The sequence below is a fragment of the Rattus rattus genome, chromosome 1 (assembly GCF_011064425.1).
Source record: "Rattus rattus isolate New Zealand chromosome 1, Rrattus_CSIRO_v1, whole genome shotgun sequence".
NCBI lineage: Eukaryota > Metazoa > Chordata > Mammalia > Rodentia > Muridae > Rattus > Rattus rattus.
The window spans coordinates 70,882,697-70,904,917 of NC_046154.1; the positions used below are offsets into that span (position 1 = coordinate 70,882,697).

At 38.1% G+C, this 22,221-nt stretch overlaps 1 protein-coding gene across 3 annotated transcripts in view; it reads left to right on the top strand.

Moving 5' to 3' along the window:
• Positions 1-22,221, top strand: part of Zdhhc21 (zinc finger DHHC-type palmitoyltransferase 21) — a 51,532-nt gene that overhangs the window by 13,115 nt on the left and 16,196 nt on the right. For 2 of the 3 annotated variants that reach the window (XM_032902389.1, XM_032902394.1), the window contains 3 exons: positions 997-1,095; positions 7,018-7,129; positions 9,951-10,089. In XM_032902389.1, coding sequence (XP_032758280.1) covers positions 997-1,095; positions 7,018-7,129; positions 9,951-10,089 — 350 coding nt within the window. The remainder of the gene's footprint in view (positions 1-996; positions 1,096-7,017; positions 7,130-9,950; positions 10,090-22,221) is intronic. The other variant, XM_032902401.1, reaches the window with a different exon arrangement.

Here is a 22,221-nt window from a genome sequence, read left to right on the forward strand (position 1 = left end):
TATATTTCTCGAATTTCTATACTATTGCTATATCCCCTCTTTTCTTTCCACCCCCTCTCCTTTACCTAAGGAGGAATGGTAGAGAAGAGGAAAGGAAAGGGAGAAGTACCTGATTCTAAGCTCTCTAGTTTCCTCCCTGTTCAAAGCAACCACACATCTGTACAGTGTTTATAGCTTTCATGTCCTTCCTCATTTTGATCTCATAGTAGCTGTAAGAAATATAATCCCTATTATATATACTGTGAGGAATGGCCATTATCCTGTAGTCCTAGCATGCAGAAGACTGAAGCAGGAAAATGGTGACTTCTAGGCCAGGCTGAGCTCTGTAGTAAGATGTACATCAGACGGACAGATAGACAGATGTTGCAGTTAGGTACATATCAGTGAGCACTGTTTCATTTTTATGTGTTTAATGTGTTGGTTTTTTATTCCCCTACAAAATGCCTATTTTTTTGAGCAACAGAGAATTATAGGATGTGTTTATTAATTTTCCTATGTATTAATTTAAAACGGGTAATTATGGTGACTGAATCTCAATTGTTAATTATTTTTAAGGTTACTTTAACATTCAAAAGATTTTAATTCTTCACTTTTGAAGTTCATCTCTTAAGATTCATTTAGAATAATTTTAGAATAAATTTAGAATAATTTTGAAGATAGAATTGATGAAAGGTTAAATGTAGAATTTTTTAAAATGCTGTTTTGATCCCATTAATTTATTTCTCATTATTGGGGTTATTGTATGGAAGAATCTCATTTATTATAAGCTTATCAGTGATTTTGGACAATTATATTTAAAATTGATGCATTTAGTATAAATATCATCTTGACAGGAGTATTTGAAATAGAAAAATAAACCCACATTTTGTTTTTACATATAGTTTATAAAGTTATCCTGATAGGGCTTACTAAAACTAATTTTTAAATTTTTAAGCTTGTTAATAAAACATTTTAAATGGCAAATGGCTAATTTCTGTGTTCAATTTCATATTACAGTATTCTATGGCATTTCCATATTTTGTCTGGTTGCCTTAGTGAGGGCCTCCCTAACTGATCCTGGAAGACTCCCTGAAAATCCCAAGATCCCACATGCAGGTATGGCGCTTTTGAGGCTCATCCATTTTTCTGATGTTGAAATTATATTTATTGACACATTAGCTCCAATATATGCTTTATGTAAGTCACTTGAAACCACTCTCACGTCTTTGCTCACATGTCTGTTTTCAGTTGCAAGCACTCCCCTCCCCAATTCTGTGCCTGCCCTTTTCATTCCTTTTAGATCCGCATCCATTCTGAACATGTGGGTTACTTTCAACTCCTTGTGTATGTGATGTGCAGTGTTGTATCTCTAGTCTGCAGAAGAATCTGCCATCACTTACAACAAATAAATACTTGTTGATTGAAACAAAATTACCTACCTGAGAGATTCTGGATTGTTTAAGAACAGGATTTTCAATTTGTGATATTAATAAGTTGCTTAGAACAAATATTTTTAGTGTTATAGACACTATTTCCCATCTTTCTGAAGGTTCTAACAACATAATGAAAAACTGAAAGCTTTTGTTTTTGTTATCAACAGAAGATAATTTTTTATCCTCCTGACATAAATCATTCAAACCATGAAAAAATGGGCTGTTTATTTTGTTATGTACCAGATACAATAGAAGTTCACTTCTATCTCTCTTTAGCTCATCTTTGATTATTTCTGTACTGGCTTTGAGAGTTCTGTACTTTTCTATATGTTTTTGTAGTACATTTTAGAGCTATTGTACTCTATTTTCTAAAATAATTTAGTGGCTTCTGAATTTTTACTTTCTAATTATCTGGGAAGCTTAAAAAAAGAAAAACCTCACTGTCCAGGTTACAACTTGTATCAGTTAAATCAGAGTACTTGGGAACAGGCACAGGCATGAGTTCACTGAAAGATCCCCCGTGGTTCCAGTGTATAACTGAGTTTTGGAGCCAAGTAGTAACTCCATATGAAATGTGATTGACAAGTCCCCATACAGAGCCCTCCAGAGAGACTAATTCTTGGGTTTTGAGACTTGTCATTCAGGGCCTTACTTGGCTCACAGATTAGAGGTTGGGTGGGAGTATCACAGTGATATTTGCGTAGCTGCAGCACTGCATTTAATACGTAGTTCCGTTCACTTGCAGCAGTCATAACACAGTCTCTGAGTAGTTAGTGTGTATCTGTTCTGGAGTGCGAGCAGAGAGAGGACGCTCTGGTCTGTATTGACTCCTTCTTCCCAGGCAGTGTAGCTGTATATATCATATCCACACGCTGCCACTTCAGCACTGAAGTGCAGTAGCTGCACAAGAAATAGAAATAGAAGATTCCAGACCCATTCTGAGGAACACCGCAGTGGTCAAATACTCACATGCCTACAGGCTCCTGATACTGCCTGTCATAAGAGACAGTCTAAAGGGAGTAGCCATGATTCAGCTGTTGTGAAATTGTCACACAATTAAGTTGCTAGATGTTAAAATTTTAGAAGAGAAAAACACATTATTAAGTTTTTGTCATTATAACAAATATCCAAGGTAGAGAAGTTTTATAAAGAATTTATTTAGCACACATTGAAAGTGTCCCATGGTCCAGATGATAGGATGTGGGATGGCTTCCTTTCCTCTATCAGTCCTTACCTCCCTGATGTCATTCTCTCCAGAGTCCTCTCCAGAATTGTCCCTCAGGCTCTGCTTACAGTGTCACAGGCTTGCCTGGTGTGCTCTTCAGAAGCCTGGTTCCAAAAGCAGTCACACATTCTAGGTAGTGTTAGTGTAACAGTCCTAGCTGAAGAACCCACTTTTTTGTGCTAGTTTTGTGTCACCATAATAAAACTACCAAGACAGGGTACTGATGGAGAAAAGAGACTCGTTTATTTTAGCGCCTGGTCTGGAGGTACAGGAGCCTGGTATCTACACTGGCCAGATCTGGTTGAGGGCCCAGGAATGAGTACTCATATTTCTCAACAGGAAGCTGGAGCTTCAAGAGGGATACAGGCGACAGCTTTTAGGATAGCCCTGTTCCAGTTCTTCACAACCAAACTCTTTCTACATAGACCTTTGGGTTCAAACCTCACCCAAACATGAGGAACAGGGAATCTCGATATTTGTAAGAGATTTTACTATTAAAAAACTAATTCTACTTCAGTAAGATCTTGAACTTGAACCTGGCCTATAGTACATGGTGACACACTCTGTCTCTCCAAGAGCCACCCATCCAAACAAACAACAAACAAATTAACTAACCCACTACCAATAAAGCTTTGAATTCAAACTCTTAACAGTGGGGAAAAAAAAACCCCAAACTAATAAATAAATAAATCAGCAAGTAATGAAACATAGAAATATTGAACACTAAGCAAATAATATATTTTTCACAGATTTGTGTGTGTGTGTGTGTGTATCTACATAAAAGTGTACTCCATTAATGTGCAGGTGACCTCAGAGTCCAGAGACATTGTCTCAAGTGTCCTTTTTCTGCAGCTGCATGGAGTATTCTAGGCTAGCTAGCCTGCAAGCTTCTAGCTGATTCTGTCTGCCTTACATCTTGCTATTGGCTTGCTCCTCCTTCCTCCCCCTCCCTCCCTCCCTCCCTCCCTCCCCCTCCCTCCCTCCTTCCTTCCTTCCTTCCTTCCTTCCTTCTTTTCTTTTAAAAAATGCCTTTAACATGCATGTGATCCATTAAATATGAGGCAAAGTTAAACACAAGGGAGTATTTTGTTTTTCCCTTGAGAAGGGAAAACCTTTGAGCATGTAGATGTAATCAAATGAAATTGTTATACATTTATATCATTAAAATTATTCACATATGTATTTGAAATAACAAGTATAAAACAGTACTCTAATTTAGAAATATCACTGTCATTTTCAAATTTTATGGAATCTTATTTGAGGTCTTAAAAGTTTGCTTTGTTGAGGGTAATTCATCTGTCATATAGTTCATTCATTGAAAATATCTAGTTCATTGTGTGGCCATCTCCACAGTCTGCTTTAGGACACTTTGACCACCATTGACAGAATGTAATAAGTCTTTTTCACCCCTTTTATTGGATATTTTTTATTTACTTTCAACCATTATTCCCTTTCACGGTTTCCCGGACATAAGCCCCCTTCCCATCCCCCTCCCCTTTTTCTATAAGGCTATTCTCCTCCCCAGCCATCCTCCCCGCCCCCCGCAACCCCTCCCCCACATTCCCTTACACTGGGGATCCAACCTTGGCAGGACCCCTTCTCCTTCCATTGGTACCTTCCTCTGCTACATATGTAGCTGGAGCCATGGGTCTGTCCATGTGTACCCTTTGGGTAGTGGTTTAGTCCCTGGGAGCTCTGGTTGGTTGGCATTGTTGTTTTTATGGGGTTGCAAGCCCCTTCAGCTCCTTCACTCCTTTCTCTAATAGTCTTTAAAACAGGAGATTCTTCTTTGTAACACTGCATCAGAGATCTTGGGTTACAAAAATGGGGTGGACTTGACTAACCTGCAGTCTACTAGCCTGGGCCCCAGCTTCTTACACTGTAGGTCCTGTAACTGAATGTGGGGGCCATGAAAACTTAAACTATAGTGAAAGATTACTGAGATGCAAAACTTAATTCTAAATCAAACGAATGACAATTCTGCACTTATAGTAGCAACACTCTACTGAGTGGTGGGGACATCACTGAATTATGAATGCAGTGATTGCCATGTGTGTGTGTGTGTGTCTGTGTGTGTGTGTGTGTGTCTGTGTGTGTGTGTGTGTGTTATAAATGCCACCTGAAACACCCAGGCTCATAATCATGACATAATTAATACATATTAATATATTAATTTTAGTTTTTTATTGTACATAAAAGTTTTCTTATACGTTTTCTTCTATGAGGAAACAATACTATAAAGAAGACAAGGACTTAATATTTCCTACGATATTTATCTTACTGGAATGTAAATATTGCTGACTGAAGAGCTGGGTGAGGAGGTACAAGTCTGTAATACAGGAACTCAGGAGGCAGAAGCAGAGTTACCAGCCACAAAGTCAAGGCCAGTCTGGTCTGCATAGTGAGTTTTGGGCAACTCAGGGTTATATATCAAGATGTGTCTCAAGAAAAAAAAATTATTTTGCCTAAATTTCTGACTGGAATTTTATTTAAAAAATTGTTAGATTCTGTTTGCTTCAGTATTATGGCAGAATTCTCAACAATTTCTGAAATGGCTGTAGATGTTTTTATGCTATTTTGTATAGTATTTATGCACACTGTTCTCAGCCCTGATGATTTAAAATCAAACATCAGTCAACTCTGCAATACATTTAAAAGCTTTCTCTTTTGCATTATCAAATATTCATCAAAGATTTCTTTGTGTAAAAACAAGCAAACACAAGTATTATGGCATGAAGTTCTTTAAATGTCAAAATCACGTGTGCACTAAATAATTGTTTTAAAATGATTTGTGGTTCATCAGTAATGTTTGATTTGTAAACTTACCTGTATAGCTAGGATCATAAAAATCTCTGGTGAAAAGGGTTACAAGTGTGACAAGTTAAAAGCCCTGTCACACAGCCGAGCTATAGATTCCTTCTCTATAACTGGGTGTTCTCTCCCCCAAGATACAGGCTGTTGTGCATGGAAGAAAGCATTGATTATCTCTAGGTGGTTGCATGCTAATTCATCAAAACAATGGTGTGCTGGGGCCATTATACAGAGTTTCCATCTTGCTTGCAGTAGTAAGGCTGTCTTGAAGTGTTTAAACTGGATTCCAATATTGTTTCTCTCATGGTGTGTTTCCATTATAAAACTATGAGAGATGTTTTGAACAACAGTTAATTTGATGCAGATTTTAGTTTTATTTACCAGTTTTCTTAAAAATATCTATAGCAGAATGTTTTCCTAAGTCAGATTGGAGTGTGCTAAGCTATAGCCATTAGACTAAAATGGTAGAATTTAAAAAGGAGATTTTTTTTCCAGAAAACTGAACATTATTGTCGTCTTCTTTTAAAAAGCTTTAGAATGTTTTTTAAAAGTCTAACCTTCATACTGGAGCAGTCACTAGTGCGACCGCTGTGTGCAGGGAGCACACTGCACATGATAGTCCTCATCGTGAAGCTGCCCTGTCTGTCCGTCTCCTTTAGATTATGAGGGTGGCACAAGCAGGGGTGCTGACATTTGAGGGCTTTATAATGGTAAAATTTTATTTTAGAAACTGCAAAGAATATGCATCTCACATAAGGAAACAGTTATTTTATCTTGGAAGATGAATTAATAGTTTCTATGGATGTGATTGGAACAATTTGTGAGGAAACATACCTTTCTCTTCTGCAAGCCTTTAGTTGTAGACCGTTTGCTAGAGCAGAGGCAGTTGCTACCTGGGTAATGGGCTAAAGCTGATCCTAGTGCTGGGTTAGCTGTAGTTCAAAGCCAACTGGGCTATGCAGTATCCAGACCCTGTCTCATTAAAAACAAAACTCATCTTTTTACTTTCATTAAATACTAACGATTTTTCTAACCTTTGCGTCTTTACTGGATGGATGACTTCTAAACCCAATCTGACCTCTAGCCTTCTTTTAAAACACATGCCCAAATTAATTCATTAATATTAAAAAATAAAATGCTTTAGGGAAATATAAGATTGGTTTCAACTCATTTATCTACTGAAACTGACTCAGTATTATTTCTTCTTTAGTTCTTTAAAATAATATAATTTGTATAAATTAATTGATTTACATAAAATTCTTCTAATATTTTGGCTAGGCTTAGAGTTTTATAAGATATCACTTACATTCTTATGATGTTTTCAGAACTGTGCTTTCTGTCATGTACTTTGAAACAGTGGTATCTTATTTTTGTTGTGTTAAGATAGAAATGTATAAAACAGAACACACTGCAGCATTTATGGCAGAGTGGCTTGCTTGTGTTAGAGACTCGGCAGAAAGAAATGTCTCGGTGAAGTAAGTTGAAGATCCCTGTGGGATTCAGTAGCAGTTGCCGAGGCCCAGCCTCCCTCATGTGCCCTCTTCCTGAGTGGATCTCTCTCCTTCACAGAGCGGGAGCTGTGGGAGCTGTGCAACAAGTGTAACTTGATGAGGCCGAAGCGCTCCCACCACTGCAGCCGCTGTGGCCACTGCGTGAGGAGGATGGACCACCACTGTCCCTGGTAAGCAGACAATTGTCACCGCTTGCAGACAGCAACAGGATTGCTGCTGAAAGCATCCTACAGCATGTGAGTGTGTTGTCTACATCTGTAGTTCCAGCACTCAAGAGCTGCTGCAGGAGGACTAGTTAAGGAAAAGGCAGTCTGAGAACCTGCCAGCTTTAAGCAAAAATTACATTAAAGTTACTCCATTAAACATTCTTTCAATAAAAATGACTTTTGCAAATCTCAGAGTAAATTATAGAGATCTTATCCCTGCTACCAAGAAAACATTTGAACAAAAACTTTGAGCAGAAAAACATTGAACAGAATTAACACATACCCAAATACACAGAAGGGTGAAGGTGCTTACATCCAATGAGACTCAGATGCAGAGTATCTGGCAAGCTCAGATGTGGGGAAGCACCTACCTCACAGCTGGTTCTCTACCTCAAGCCACAATGTCCACTGCTTAGGTTCCTCTTTCCGTACTCAGGTGAAGAACAACATTTTCAGTTTTGCTGATAACTCCCTTCTACTCCTTTTTAGTGTTTTCTGTGGCTGGTGACATTCTGTACATGCTGGGTTTATGCTAATTAACTTTCTGTAGAACTGCCAATAGTTTTGGTCAATAGGGGGCTCTGTTGTAATGTTTAAAGTCATTCTGTTAAAAAATAGATTTAAAAAATGCTCTGAGAAATCTATTGTACTTAATTTCAAAGCTGTCACAAAAAACTTTGAGCAAGATATTATAGTAAATTCTGCTTATCTAACATTGAATCTTTAGGTTTAAATATTTAAATTGGTATAACATACAATTTATAAATATATATGTATATATATATATCTGCTTATACACGCATGCACACACACACACACATACATGAAGTTAACTGTATAATAGCCTCCTTTATCTTATATCCATTTACCTGCAGTTGGCCAAAGAAGATAGTTTACCTTTGTCTAATGGTGATAGTCAATTTTACTTCCCTTGTGTATCATAACTCATTTTGATAACATTGTTAACTACTAAACTTTTAGTTGAAATTGTTTTTAACTATAAACTGTTTATTTACATAGATATCCAGAGACCAGAAAAACAGAAGAGCAATTTAATAAAAGTACTTCAGGTTTTTTAATTGTCTAAATCTACTATAAGATACTATATACTATGCAATACAGTATAAAAAAATGTACCTTATATTTTAAATAGATAATTTTCCAAAATTTTTTTAAACCTCAGTGGTACTTATAGTCACAATAATAGCATATGAAAAATACTATGTGAAATCTGCAGGTAATTCATTCTCACACTGAAAATTCATGGCATTTTCTTCTGTATTAGTTTCATAATCAACTAAAAAGATAATAAACATTTAGGGTACAGCTGAGTGTTGCTGCTTCCTTACAAAAGAATGCCATAATTAAAAAAAAAATCACCTGGGCAATGTGTCTGTCAGTACTAGTGGTGCATGTTTAAGAGTTAGAGCCGAGGTTGGTGGTGAGGACATGGCTCTCCCTTTAACTTGAAGTGTAATGTTGAGGCATTTCTGCTCCTAGGCTTCTGGCTTTCAGGGTCTGTTTCAGGGTATTGGTGGGAGCTTAGTAAGGAAGGTGGCCTGGTCTAGGTTTGGGGATTTCTGGACTGAATCTTCTAGCAGAGAGCTGCCGAGGTCCCGGGGAGGGCAGTACTTGGTATTAACGTGAAGCAGAGGGTCCTTAGGTTATAACAGACTGCACCACTTTAACTTTAGAGCTCAGCTTCAGATCTCATCTGGTGGCTGGCAGCTCTCGGCTGCCTCAGGGCCTTTGGTGTTTTTTTTTTTTTTTAATATTTTAAGCTCAGGCACCTACACGCTAAGCGAGGGCTCTCAGCCTGTCAGGGTTAGATGCTGTCTCTGAGCAAAGACAAGTGCTGTGCTGTTCTGGAGGCAGAGGAGAGGCAGGAGGGGAGCAGCTGAGCAGAGTTTTGAGGCTCGTGTGAGCGCACTTCTCTCAGAGTCTCTCTTGTAGGTAACACGGCTTACAGTTGTCCTCTTACCTCCACCAGCATTCCAGCTCAGTCCTGTTTTTGACTTTTTAAAAAATAACGTAAAACAGTACATCCTAAAAGTAACAAGTTAAGCTACAAGTTGAACTCGCCATATGTACAGATATGCATTTCCTCCTTTCTTTGGTGATAGTATAGTTCTGTTTTGAAGGAAAATATTCATATAATTGAGAAAAATAATTTTATACTGAAATTTTAAATTAGATTTTAATGGCACCTTAAAATACCCATTTTATAAAATAGGGTACTCATTTTAAATGAACCTTGATGATTTATGATTATAGATTATCATTCTTATAGTTAAGACTTTCCTGTTGTTTTGACAGCAAGTACCTGTAAGTGGTTTTGAATGCATTTTTAGTTTCAGCAGCCAAGGGTAGATATTTCATAAAGTAATCATGTAAAAATAAAAGGATGTGCCTCGCAGTCCTGCCCTGTAGCAGGTTTGAGCTATTTTCCTCTGTGTTCAAATTGCTCTTCTTAGCTAACATGCAAGGAAGGCAGGGGCTCCAGAGAAAGCGGCTCCTTGACCTCTGTCTGTCTCTTCTAACTGAACACCTCAGGCCGTGACCTAAATCCATTATGCATTTCCTGTGTCAGTTGGATGAGGCACTGGGCTACTGTGAGCTAGAGGAGTGCAGTCTCTAGCTGGCCTCCTTGGTGAAGGAGAAGGCCAGGCATGTTAAGGTGTGTATCTCTAAGTAGTTGGACGTTAGGTTTAGGTGAGACTTCCCTCATGATCCTGGTGTGAGCATCTTACTAAAACTCACATGTTTCTTTGTCACTTTCCCTTAGGATAAACAACTGTGTGGGTGAAGACAACCACTGGCTCTTTCTGCAGTTGTGCTTCTACACGGAGCTGCTTACCTGCTACGCCCTGATGTTCTCGTTCTGCCATTATTACTATTTCCTGCCACTGAAAACACGTAATTTGGTAAGACATGCTTATGTCCACTATTGTTAGAGTGCTGTGACACATGCCTGTGAACATGGTAGGTCCTTGAGAGCAGGAAACATAGCAGACACTGTACACTGCACTGACTGGGTTTGAGTGGTGTGAGATAAGTCTCTTTATGTCCATTTGTGTTGAGTAGATTTCTTCACAATACAAAATATGAGCTCTTTCAGTATAGGAGTCTTAAAGTATAGGAGTTTAAAAGTAACATAATGAAAACAAAGGAGAAGTATAAAAATCTTGGGTTTTAAAAAAATTTTTATACAGTTTATTTTGCATATTCTTTTTTCTCCTCCTGCTTCTCCCATATTCTTCTTCCCACCAAAATTCGTCCTCTTCTCTTCTCCCCCCCCTCCAAAAACAAAAGCAAAACCACCAAGCCTACAAAACAAAAACCAAAAAGACAAAAGCCACCAAACCGTAACCAAAAGAGAGGACATAAAATAGAGAGCCTGTTTCATGTTGATCGGCTATGCCTGAGCATACGTTGGCCCTGGAGTGTGGAAAATTAGTTAAATTTTTAAAGGTTCTCAAAGAATAGTTAACATTTGAGAGGAGGACTCTTTCTTTTCTGTTGTATTTTATGCCTAGGTCTTGGCCTGTAGCCTAAGGTAGCCATGAACTTTTTGCCTCCCTGCTCATTTCTCCTGAGTGCTGAGATTATAGGCATGTGCCACCATACCTGGCCTTCTGCCTCCAGCTCTCCCTAACAGTAAGATGGGTTTGTAGAATATTCTAGAGCAGTGGTTCACAGCTTCCTAATGCTGTGACCCTTTGATAATTTTCTCATGTTGTGGTGACCTCCAACTATAAATTTGTTTTTGGTTACTTTCTAACTGTTATTTTTCTACTCTCATAATGTAAATATCTGTGTTTTCTGGTGGTCTTAGGTGACCCTCTTGGAAGGATTGTTTGACGCCTCTCCCAATGGGGTCATGACCCACAGTTTGGGAACCCATTACTTTTAGGTATAGGTCATTTGAGCAGTGCTCTGACTTGTCTCAATGGTGAGGAGGAGGCCAGCAGCCCCAGAGCCTTTGGTTCCTGACTCTGCTGACACTGTACCATGGCCTTCTCGTGGTAGTGTTTCCAGTATTCACAAGAGACAGTGGAGGACAGTGGGACGAGTGAGGCATTGCCTAGAAGGGGAGGGTGATTACCCAACTGCTTTAGTGACAGAGCTGGGTAAACTCAATTGTATGCTAGTTGTCCATTTTGTTTGGGCCTTGTGGTTTTTTTGTTTGTTTGTTTGTTTTTGTTTTTTTTTAAAGAAAATCTCTCTCTCTCTCTCTCTCTCTGTGTGTGTGTGTGTGTGTGTGTGACTGAGGGGGTTCGGGGAAAGAACAAGTACAGAGATACAGGATAAAAGAAAAAGCAGAACTGATGGAGGTGGGTATTTTTCTTTACTATTTACACAGTTTATGCCTTTGCATATGAAATGCCATGGTGATAAGTGTGTGGTTAAGCTGTGAGATATAAGTGATGGGAGTCTTAGTTCTGTCTATATGTGGTTACTTTGGTGTGCATGATTGTTCTGAGACCTGGCTGTTCTGTGTGGCAACCTCAGTGGAGCTCTGTCTTGAAAGTAATTGGATTGTGATTATTAAATATGGTGTACATCATCAAAACTGGATCCAATAACTGAATAAAATCCAAATGAGAATTTTGCTTCTTATTGGTACTGATCATTAAACTTAGATCCTCAGTATGCTAGCCTTGCATCGAGCTGTATCCCTTGCCCACTTTTTAGTTTTCAGACAGGGTCTCACATTGGCCTCCTCTTACTTTATTGCCAAGACAGCCTTGAATTTGTAGCCTTACTGTCTCAGCCTTCAGAAAAGATTTCAAATGTGTTTGTCATTTTCACACTGAAAATACAGTGCCTGTTTCTATTAGAGTTTTAGAAATGTTTCATCTTGTTTAAGGTTTAATTTGTGGCATAATTGATGTTAATTAGAACATGTGAATCATCCAAGAAAATTGTGTGAAAATTGAACCTCACAAGAAGTGTTTTAATATGGTTACGTAGGGTTAAGGTCATAGTTTTTTAAAGTGTGAGAGAAAAGATGTGAGAGGTGTCAGAGGAGAGAAAGATCAAGAAGAGAGACCCCCTTTCAGGGCTGGGTCAGCAGCTTCTGCCTGGGGTTTAATGAATTTCTATATTTAGATTTTGTTAATCAGTTTTACTGGAGGGACAAAAAAGCTATTTTCATCTTTCCATGCATAGTCTGTGACTACTTTTGTGCTTCAACAAAATTGAGTGGTGGTGACAGACTGTGTGACTAGCAAAACTTAAAAATACTAAATACCTGGCTGTCCATATTAAGTTTACCATGGTAGTCGAGAGGTCCTTTTGAAAGCAGATATTCTAGATTAAACTTCTTACTTTCTTTTATTGCACGTATAATCATTAATAGGTTGTTTAACCCCTCTGCTTTGTAATTTCATTTTCTGAAAGCTTGAATAATAATGAAACTAAATATGTTAATATATTCAGCCAAGCACGGTGGTTGTGTTTGTGATCCTAGAACTTTGGAGGCTGGCTGATTGCAAGAGTGTTAGCGGGCAGGGTCAGCCTCAGCTACATAGCAAGTTTGAGGCTAACCTGGGGTTCCATAAGACCTCATATCAAAAAACTAGAACAACTGAGAAAAAAAAGATAATACATATAGCAAATAGCATATGTTTAGCTTATGTTACATTTGGTTTCATGTAAACTCTCAAAAGCAGAGAATATTTTTTTAGTTTATTTTTAAGAAAAAATTATAAACCATTGAACAGTATTGCAGAGGGTTTGGTGACATTCAAAAGAAGTTCCAATAACAAATAAGAATGGCACAATAATACTTACATGGAAGATTTATAAATTTGAAATTGTAAGACTATTTTTCTTTAGAGAGATGGGGAGATGGCTTAGTGTGAGCAAAGTGCTCATGCCCTATGGAGGTGGTATGTACCTGTAATCCCAGTGCCAGGGAGCTGGACAGGAGGAGCCCTGGATTCATGACTAGTGCTCTAGCCTCATTGGTAGGCTTCAGACCACTGAGGGACCCTGCACTGTATGCCCTTGCCAACAATACCTGAGGTTGCCTTTTATAACATGGACAGGGACTTGCACACACATTGACATACATGCACACATAATAGGAAAGATAGGAACAATGGGTAAATTAATGCCATTTAGAGGAAGGATTAGAGGAAGTAGAGATCTGATTATAGGTGGTATTTGAACATGTTTTCATACATGTACTGTGTTTTTTTACATATATACTAAATGTTGGAAGATTAACAGTTAAAAGTATATCAAAAGATTAAAAATCCTGGGGAGAAAATAAGCAAAACTGGGTTTTGGAAACTCAGACAAGACTAATGCAGGCTTTTAAAATAGTAATAATATCTTAGTATTAATAAGTGTCAATGACGTGATCAGATATTGTTCTAAAAATATAAAAATAAAAAAAGTATGGCTGTCTTTTACCTCGCTAAAAGCAGCACTGTGGTGCCCCAAGATATCTGCTAGATATCTGGGCAGAAACACATCCCAAATTCACTGCGGTGGCCCAGGGTCTCCAGCCGCCGCACACTTTCCTACACTCAAACTCTCACATAAAAGAACACACAACACAATAATCTTAGATCCAATTGCTAAGGTATAATTGCTCACTTAAATACAAAGCCCGGTACCATCCATCCCTTGAGAAGATTAATAACAACCCGTAAATACACAGAGCAAGATCTTTAAGTCAGCCTCCATTGTCCTGCCACAGCTTCTCCCCTCCTCTCTCCTCCTCCTGTCCTAGTCTCCTCCTCTTCCTTCAAACTTCTCTCCTGCCCATCCTTCCTTCTCCTCCAATGACAGACCTCCTTCTATCCTGTACCTGCCCCTCACCTGTTCTTTACAAATTCAGTGGGGAGAAGGTTCTGGTGAAGTCACCTGATTCCTGGGTACATGACTAGGCAGCTGTCCTTGGGGCAGTGGAATTGCATCAAAAACAGGTAACTTCAGGGCAAACCACAACAATCAGATGTTATTAACTATATTAAAGGCATTTTGGTACAAGTAATTCTAGAAATATAACTGTTGCGTTTGCCTAATAATGTTGAGCAGGCAGTGCTCTTTGAGCCTTAGCTTTCAAGTGTCTTGGCAGTAAGTGGATGGCTTCCTAGTTTGCCATTTTCTTTTTCTTCGCTCACCTTCATTTTAGAAGGAATGAAATGGAAACCTAAAAGACCATGTTGCTTGCCATTGAGGAGTCTCTGGGCATGTCCTATTTAGAACACATTTTCTGAATTAGGGGTGGCAGTTTATTCTGTGATCCCAAACTTGGGAGTCTGAGACAGGAGGGTTGGCATGAGTCTGCCATAGTGAATCTCAGTATGAACTACTTCATTTCAACCCTCCAGGAGCAGATTATCCCAGTTATAAACCTGAAAGTATCGTCATTTCTTCAAGTTTGAAAAATGTATTGCTTATCACAGGATTATAGATGAATATTTGCTTTCAGTTAAAAGTATTTTCCATTGTCTTTTAGTTTCTATAGTTTCACTGTAAAGTTAACTGTTGGTCTATTTCATCAACACAATGTGTCTTTTAATGACCACTTTTATGATTTTTAAAATTCTCATTCTTAGTTGTTACTCTCTAATTCTGTAATATGCTTCAGTATTTCTTTGCATTTTTCTGTTGAAAATTTAGTGTAACTTCTTCAACCTGTGTGACGAAATTCTTACATTATAAAATTTCTGTCCCACTCTAAATATGCTGTGACCTTTTTGCATAGTTCAGGATATAATTATATATGTGTAAGGTTTTTGCACTTCCTGTCTTTGTGGTCTTTTTTATTTATTTATTTTTTTGCATACCCCGCAGTTCAATCATTTTTCTACTGATCTCTCTTCTGATTTATGGTAGCTTTTCTGCTCCACTCTGTTGAGTTTTTAGTTCTGTGGCATGGTACCCTTTTAGAATTCCCACTTGATACTGTTTCTAATAGAACACTTTTCTGGGAAATTCATTTGCCATTTTTCTTGAACATCTTAATACCATTTCTTACTATCTTAAAAATTTGTTTATTTTATTTCATGTGCATGATTGTTTGGACTACACATGCATGTCTGGCGCACATGGAGGAAAGAAGGTGAAGGGTGTCTGGAAATGGAGCTGGGGATGGTCGTATGCCACTATGTAGGTGCTGGGATCCACACCCCAGGTTCTCTGCAAGAGCAGCCAGTGTTCTAACTACTGAGCCATCTCTCTAGTCCCTTCTTGAACATTTAATTAAAGTTATTTTGATGTCCATACCAGATATTAGTCTGTACCCTGGTATACCTGATTTTTGTTGAGTACAGGGTGTATGGCCAATTGTGGGAGATGTGGTTGGTGTGTTTGATTTACTCTTTGTTTCTGTGTAGGATAAAAGAATCCTCATCTTGACCCAGTCGGGGTTAGATGACATGTTTTCTCATACTGAATTGGGCTTGGTTTAATGACTCTTTTTAGAAGATCGTACTTACTGTGTTTGTATTTTGTAGGGTGTTTGTTGCTAAGTTTCAGGAAGGACTAGTTTCAGTTTGTTCTTCCTCCTCAGTTGTATCCTTATGAGGTTCCAGCTGAGAGTTGAGGCGTCTCTTGTGGATTGTGTCTTCTGGTGTCTTCCCTGTGATGATGACAAGCAGTGCAGACGTACAGCTCCTCTTAAGGCACCTCTGTGCTCTGGATCTCAGCCTTAACTTATCACTGGTTTGCTAGGTTGGCTGCTGGTTACTGCCTTGCTGGTCATGGATTGGCCTTATCTGACTTTTCACAGTGTCCTTAGGAAGCTTAGTCTCAGACAATGGCTCTTACAGGTGGCAATAATGCTTTCGGAACAGTTTCTTCTCAGGTGATTCTCACTGTTGGTGCCCTCATCTATGTAATTAGAGTTCTGTGGAGTTTTCCGTTTCAAAACTTATGTGCCCCTAAGGTTTGAGTACTGCTGGGCTCTGGACAGACTTGATAGTAAGGTAGAGATTATCAAACAGAAAGAGGTCAAACGTCTGTGTGAGATAAGGAAACTACAAGAGGCTTGATGTCGGATTTGAAGTTAAATCTTCTGTAAAACACTTACTACAGTGAATGTTGTTGGGCTAAGTAATAGTACACTGTTCTTTTTATAAAAGTTCTTTTGAAGATGACATTGTAAAAAGTTACCACTAATTTCAGTGGGGAAGTCCCCATTGTCACATTGACCTTGGTGATTCTATTCCATATGCATTTTTGGAGCTCATTCTTCGTACCTTTACATTTTTCTTATGTACAGTAGAAACTTGTATGCCACTCTAGAGTTGTGTGTACAGCTGGCCAGAGCGTATCCTCCCTGCCTCACCACCCTCTTACTACTGAGATCTGCAGTGAAGACCCCAGAGTCCCTGGGCTCACTGGGAGTTGATACTTCCTGTGCATCATTGGTGCAGCGTCTGAGGTTGACTTTGATCCCACACTTTGTCCTGAGGGAAGTGAGAGGCTTTGCCTGCCTTTCCCTTACACCCTTTCAGGTAGGGAGATGGCAGCACAGCATCTTCCTCCTGTCCTTAGATGCCAGAGCCGAGTGCCTTTCCTCTAGGTTGGGAAGGAGGGCGTTATCAGCTCCTAGGTGTGTTAGTTTCTAGGATGAAAGTGTTTACTCTCCTAGAAGAATAGAACTGCCTGTGAAGGCACTTGCCAGTGTTTGTGAGAAGCTGGTAGGTTATAATACCTCTTGGAAACAAGAATTGAAAGAAAGCAGGCTCAAATTCTGGGAGATAAACCATTTGTGAATCTGATTTTCCATTTATTTTTTATTTTCAGTAGACTTCATTCTATGGTGGATAACTTTAGTTTCTTTGCAGTTACCTGGCCCCAGATTTTTCTCTTTCTTACAGTAATTGCATACTTATTTTATTTTCTCTTGTAGTGCTGGGGAAAGCATGGCTGACAAGCACTCCACCCCTGGATTACACTCCCTTCACCTCCTGTTTCTTAGTCTTTACATTCAAAAGAGGACCTTTCCTGCCCATTTATCAGGCTTTTGGGAAATGCTTTAAAATGTCCTTTGTTGAGGGAAGGAAGGTATAGAAAGTGTAATGGATAAGGCTGTATATCTGTCTGTGTGTCTGTGTGTCTGTCTGTCTATCTATCATCCATCTATCTATCAAGCTATCTATCTATCTATCTATCTATCTATCTATCTATCTATCTATCTATCTATCTATCTATTTATCTATCTATCTATCTATGTATCTATCTTTTTTATGTGAATCCCAAATAGAATTTATTTCTTAAACTTGTTTATATTGTAGGTCTTCTGTTAAGGAAAGTTCATGAGCTTAAAATAGTTTATATGATCTATTCTCATTGAAAATAGTAATTTAAAAATTCAGGGACTGGATATATGGTCAATATTTAAGAGTACTTGCTGTTCTTGCAGAGGATCCTTTCAATTCCCAGCACCTACCTAGTGGCTCCCAATTATCTGTAGCTGCTGTTGTGGGGATCTGACAACCTCCTTTGGCCTTCATGGGTACCAGGTACAAATGTGGTACACATACAAGGATGCAGGCAGAAGCCTCATACACATGATAATGAATGAATAAATCTTAAATTAGAAAATCTGAAGGTCTCAACTAATGTAAGAAAATAACTAATAGGTGTCTAGGGTTTTCAGAAACTTAAGTAACAGGTTAGGTTTATAAAAATAATCAGTTTTGGAAAATTTGTAAAATGTATAAGCTTTAAGTCTTTAAAATGTCAAGCATTAAATATGTTTGCCTTTTTCATGACAGTGTAATGTTGGGGTTTCCTTAAAACTCTTAAAACTCATGTCTTACCTTAATTATTGAGATTAAAATTATTGGAGGATTTAAAACTTACTGCTTTTGGAATAACTTATTCTAATTAGATAACTTAAGTGGATATTGAAGGAAATGAACTTTAGTCATTGGCCAGTGTCTATGTTTGACTGTTTTATATAGTTATTTTAAGGGTTTCATAAGCAAAGTTTAGTCACTTACTGTTTAGCTGAGGTATAAGAGACAAAACCGCAGGCTTTCGATTAAATGGGGAGATAGAGCATATTTAGAGTGAACTGTCCTAAGTTAGATCTGGGGATATCATGAATGGCATGAATCCTTTCTCAGGTGCACGTTTTACAATTTCTACCATAGGTTGGATACTTTTGAGCTTGTATATTGCTAGGAATGCTGGGAAACATCACCTTGGAGTGTCCCTGAGACTGATAAGACGGCTGAGACTGAGGCCTCTGTAGCTCATTCATTCACAGAGCAGCCGTTGAGAGGTGATTCTGGCTGGTGCATCAGCCTGCAATGCTGCTTCTGTTTTCCTGAGGAATTGTTTCTCGGGGGGAGGGAGGGAGAGAACAGTGTCTCATGTCACCTGAGCTGGCCTCAGACTTGCTATGTAGCCCAAGCTGACCTTGGATTTCCAGTCTTCTTGTCTCCATCTTCCAGTGCAAGGGTTGTAGCTGTGCCACCATGCTTGGTGCACCTGAAGAATTTTTAGGCTGTTTATACTAGCATTTTAAAAATTTTAAGTACAGATTTAAAATTCATTTAACAAGCTACAAAATTTGCCCCACAAAGAATGACAGGTTGATAGATTCATGGATTGTTGTTTTTCTCTCTTTTTTTTAATTGAGGCAGCCTGCATTTAATATTTTTATTTAATATAAAGGCTGTTCATTCTGTTTTATAAAGACATCATAGTAGTGTAAATTTTTTTTAATGTATGCCCACTGGCAACTAGATATTGTAGACAGTAATTACTATCTATGAGAGAAAAAATTTTTAAGTAAATAATTTGTAGTGTTAAAGTAGGGGTTATCATTTGTTAGCAGCTAATCATTTGTGGAATACCACTTCAGTTCTAAAATTATGCTTTTAAAATTATTTTTAGATGAAGTAGATTCAAATTAACTTCAGATTGATTCTTTTATAGCTATTTTTATGTGAAGGGCAAAATCCTACAAACTACACTTAATGATCTGAGAGCAGGGGTGACAGAAGGAGAAGAGAGGAGAGAGAGTTTAAACAAAGGGCTTGCTGCCAATATTCATAAGAAGGGAATAAATAATGTGCCGTGGCTAGCCAGACTTTTCTGCTAGCAAGATACATTACTGCTATTCCAACTGGCTGATAGCTAATAGTGTTGCTAGGGACTTGATGTCATATAGAATTGTGCTGCACAATTATGGGCCTAGGCATTTGGCTAATAAAGAATAGAAATAACCAGAAGACTTGATTGCGGGTACCTTTGAATATTTCTAAATCCCATTATAATTAAAAATATTTCTATATAATCAACCTTAAAGATAATTACTAGTTCATCGTTTATTGCTGTTAAAATACTTTAGGGCTTAATGGTCATTATTTTATCATGTACAAGGTCATTCATATGGTCACTGAACAATGGAGAATATTTATGAAATACATATTTAACTTTATGACCTTTTGTTAAGTATAGCCAAAAAGATAGGAGATTAAGACCAATATGAAAAAAGGAACTATTAATGCCAGTGTGAAGGTAATTAGCTTCTTCGTTCATGTGTGCTGACTTCACTGCTAGGAACACTCTCTCTTTGTAACATTTACAGATATTGGTAAACAAAAATCTAATAATTGTCAGTTCTTTTTGTCAGTGTGTTCCTTTTCTGTCTTGACAGATGGAACCTAGAAACTTTGTAACAAGCCCTGAGCATGTGCTGTGATAACAAGATGGCCGGATGTGCGTCTTTATGAGACTGTTTCTGTGGTGGTCTAGTTCTAAACAGAGGACTGTGTAACATGGGGACACAGCAGCCTCTGCTCCTAAGACAGTCAAGATCTTTGAGTTTAAATGGCTAAAACCTGGAGCAGTGTCGTCACTCTCTTAATTCTATTCGACACTGTAGGGGTTCAGTTCGTGGTGAATTTAGCAAGAAAATATGTTACCCAGTTTCTTATGAATTTGGCCAGATTTCCTAGAGAGTCCACTGCCAAAATATGGCAAGACAAATAATACACTTTTTCTGAAGTATTCACTCTTTGTCTGGAAATCAGGTGCTGGTCACATTTACTCTCTAATAACAAAGTTGTATGCACATATATACAAAATGTAAGGTTTGATTCTGAACACTCAGTGATAGTCACTAGAGAAGTATCAAAGTGAATTTTCCTTTAGATATCAATTTCCATTAGGATGTAATGATAGAATAGTTTATATTCCTTCAGAGAACATAGGAAGGAAAACAATAAACTTACAAATTCCCCACTTATATTTTGGAATTAATAAACAAAGGCCCAAATATGTAGAAACATCATACAGATATAAGGATTTTCAAACTAAATTAAAATGTGTTATCATATTATAAAATGAATTTTCATTTCGGCATTAATCTCTGCATATGAAGTTGTTAGTCGTTTTGAAAACTCAGATCTTTATGTTAGGTGTGTTAGATATGATCCAGTTTCTTATGGGACAGTCATTTTAAAATAATTCTGTTTCTATTTTAAACTCTCAATATAGTAATATGTAATATATAGTCTAAATTTTATGACTACAGTTTTCTTTTTTACATCGTCATGTACAGTTTATCTGTAGAAGAGTGCACAACTATTAAACTATACATATACAGGCAGGCCAGTGAACTATCAGGGACTGTATGGACAACATTCTTTTTTAAATGTAATTAATACCCACTATGAGTTTTGCTATAAATATTCATAATATCTCATTTAAAATAATGTAATTTTTCTTTTGATGGATAGATACATTGTTCCCAGTAATAAACCTGTTAGGCAGCCTTGCTTGTATCTCTTTGATGCCTGAGGTTCACTTGGTTGTAGCTAGAAATACTGCTGTCCAGAAGCATGTTTTACATATGTATATCACATAGGTGAACTTTCTAATGGTATTCTCTAATGCAGTTGAATCCATTTAAACGTGCACAAGTAGATGATTCAGGTTGAAGCTGCAAAATAGTTTCTCAGGCTGCATTAAGTGTCTGGCTTTAGCTCTGTGGTTCAGGTGAGCAAAGCATTATTATCCTTGGGATTGCTTCTCTAGTCTGCTGTCTTATCGTTATGGTTGGACCACCCTCTGTGGACTTGGTGTGATAGTTATAGAATTAATCTTGTTACATGCTAAAGTGATACTTTTGTTTTTTCCCCATCATCATCCTCAGGAGTGACTTTGGGTATTTTCTTTTGTTCCCTCTCCCAAGTGAGTTTAAATTTCAAGAAATAAGACTTTGTCAGACAAGATTGGTTTGTATAGTGCCTGAAGCAGTTGTCACAGCCATGATTTCTTCCTTTTTATCCCTCCTTGGTGGCATCGTTCTGCTGAACACGGGTGCAGTGGCTCAGACATGCGTGCCATGCTTTCACGAAGAGGGTTTGCTGTTCTTCAGGTCTACCCTTTCTTCCTGTGAGAATCAGCACCGTTTACACACACAAGAGCGAGGCACACCGTGCCAGCTGGTCTCACTCTTCCACTCTGCCGATTCTTGTGCTCAGGATTACATTAATTACATACAACAGTGTGAGTGGACATTTTTATGTGTTTTGAATTTCCTGATCCACAAGGTAATAAATAGAGCCTTTTTACAAAATGGGAAACATTGGTAGTCCTTTAATAAACAACAAATAGCATCTTTCCTGAAGCAAATGTTCTCCAGGCCACCCAGTGAGTGACTGTCAGGTGTGAACAGGACCATCATTTCAGCCTTCCTGGTTCATTTCTGTGTAGTCTCTTGGATATACGACCCACCAAGGAACATCGAGGAGAAACTTAGAGTCCAATGAGCCTGGACGAAGATGGCTGCCTTCTGAGAAAAGTGTTAGCTAATTGATCCAAGGCAAAATCAAGCTTAGTTTATCCTAGAACATGGTAGATTTCCCATTAGAAAACTAGTCTGCAAAATTTATCACATTAATTGGTCAGATAAATAAGTATCTCAATATGTGGCCAAAGATAAAATTTAGAATTTCCATGTTATCAGACTAGAAGTAGATAAGTTCCTCAGTCAGAAGAAAGTTTTCCAGAACCTGGGAAAACAAATTCCTAGTGTGCTGATGAAATGCTGACTTCTTGCCCTGTGA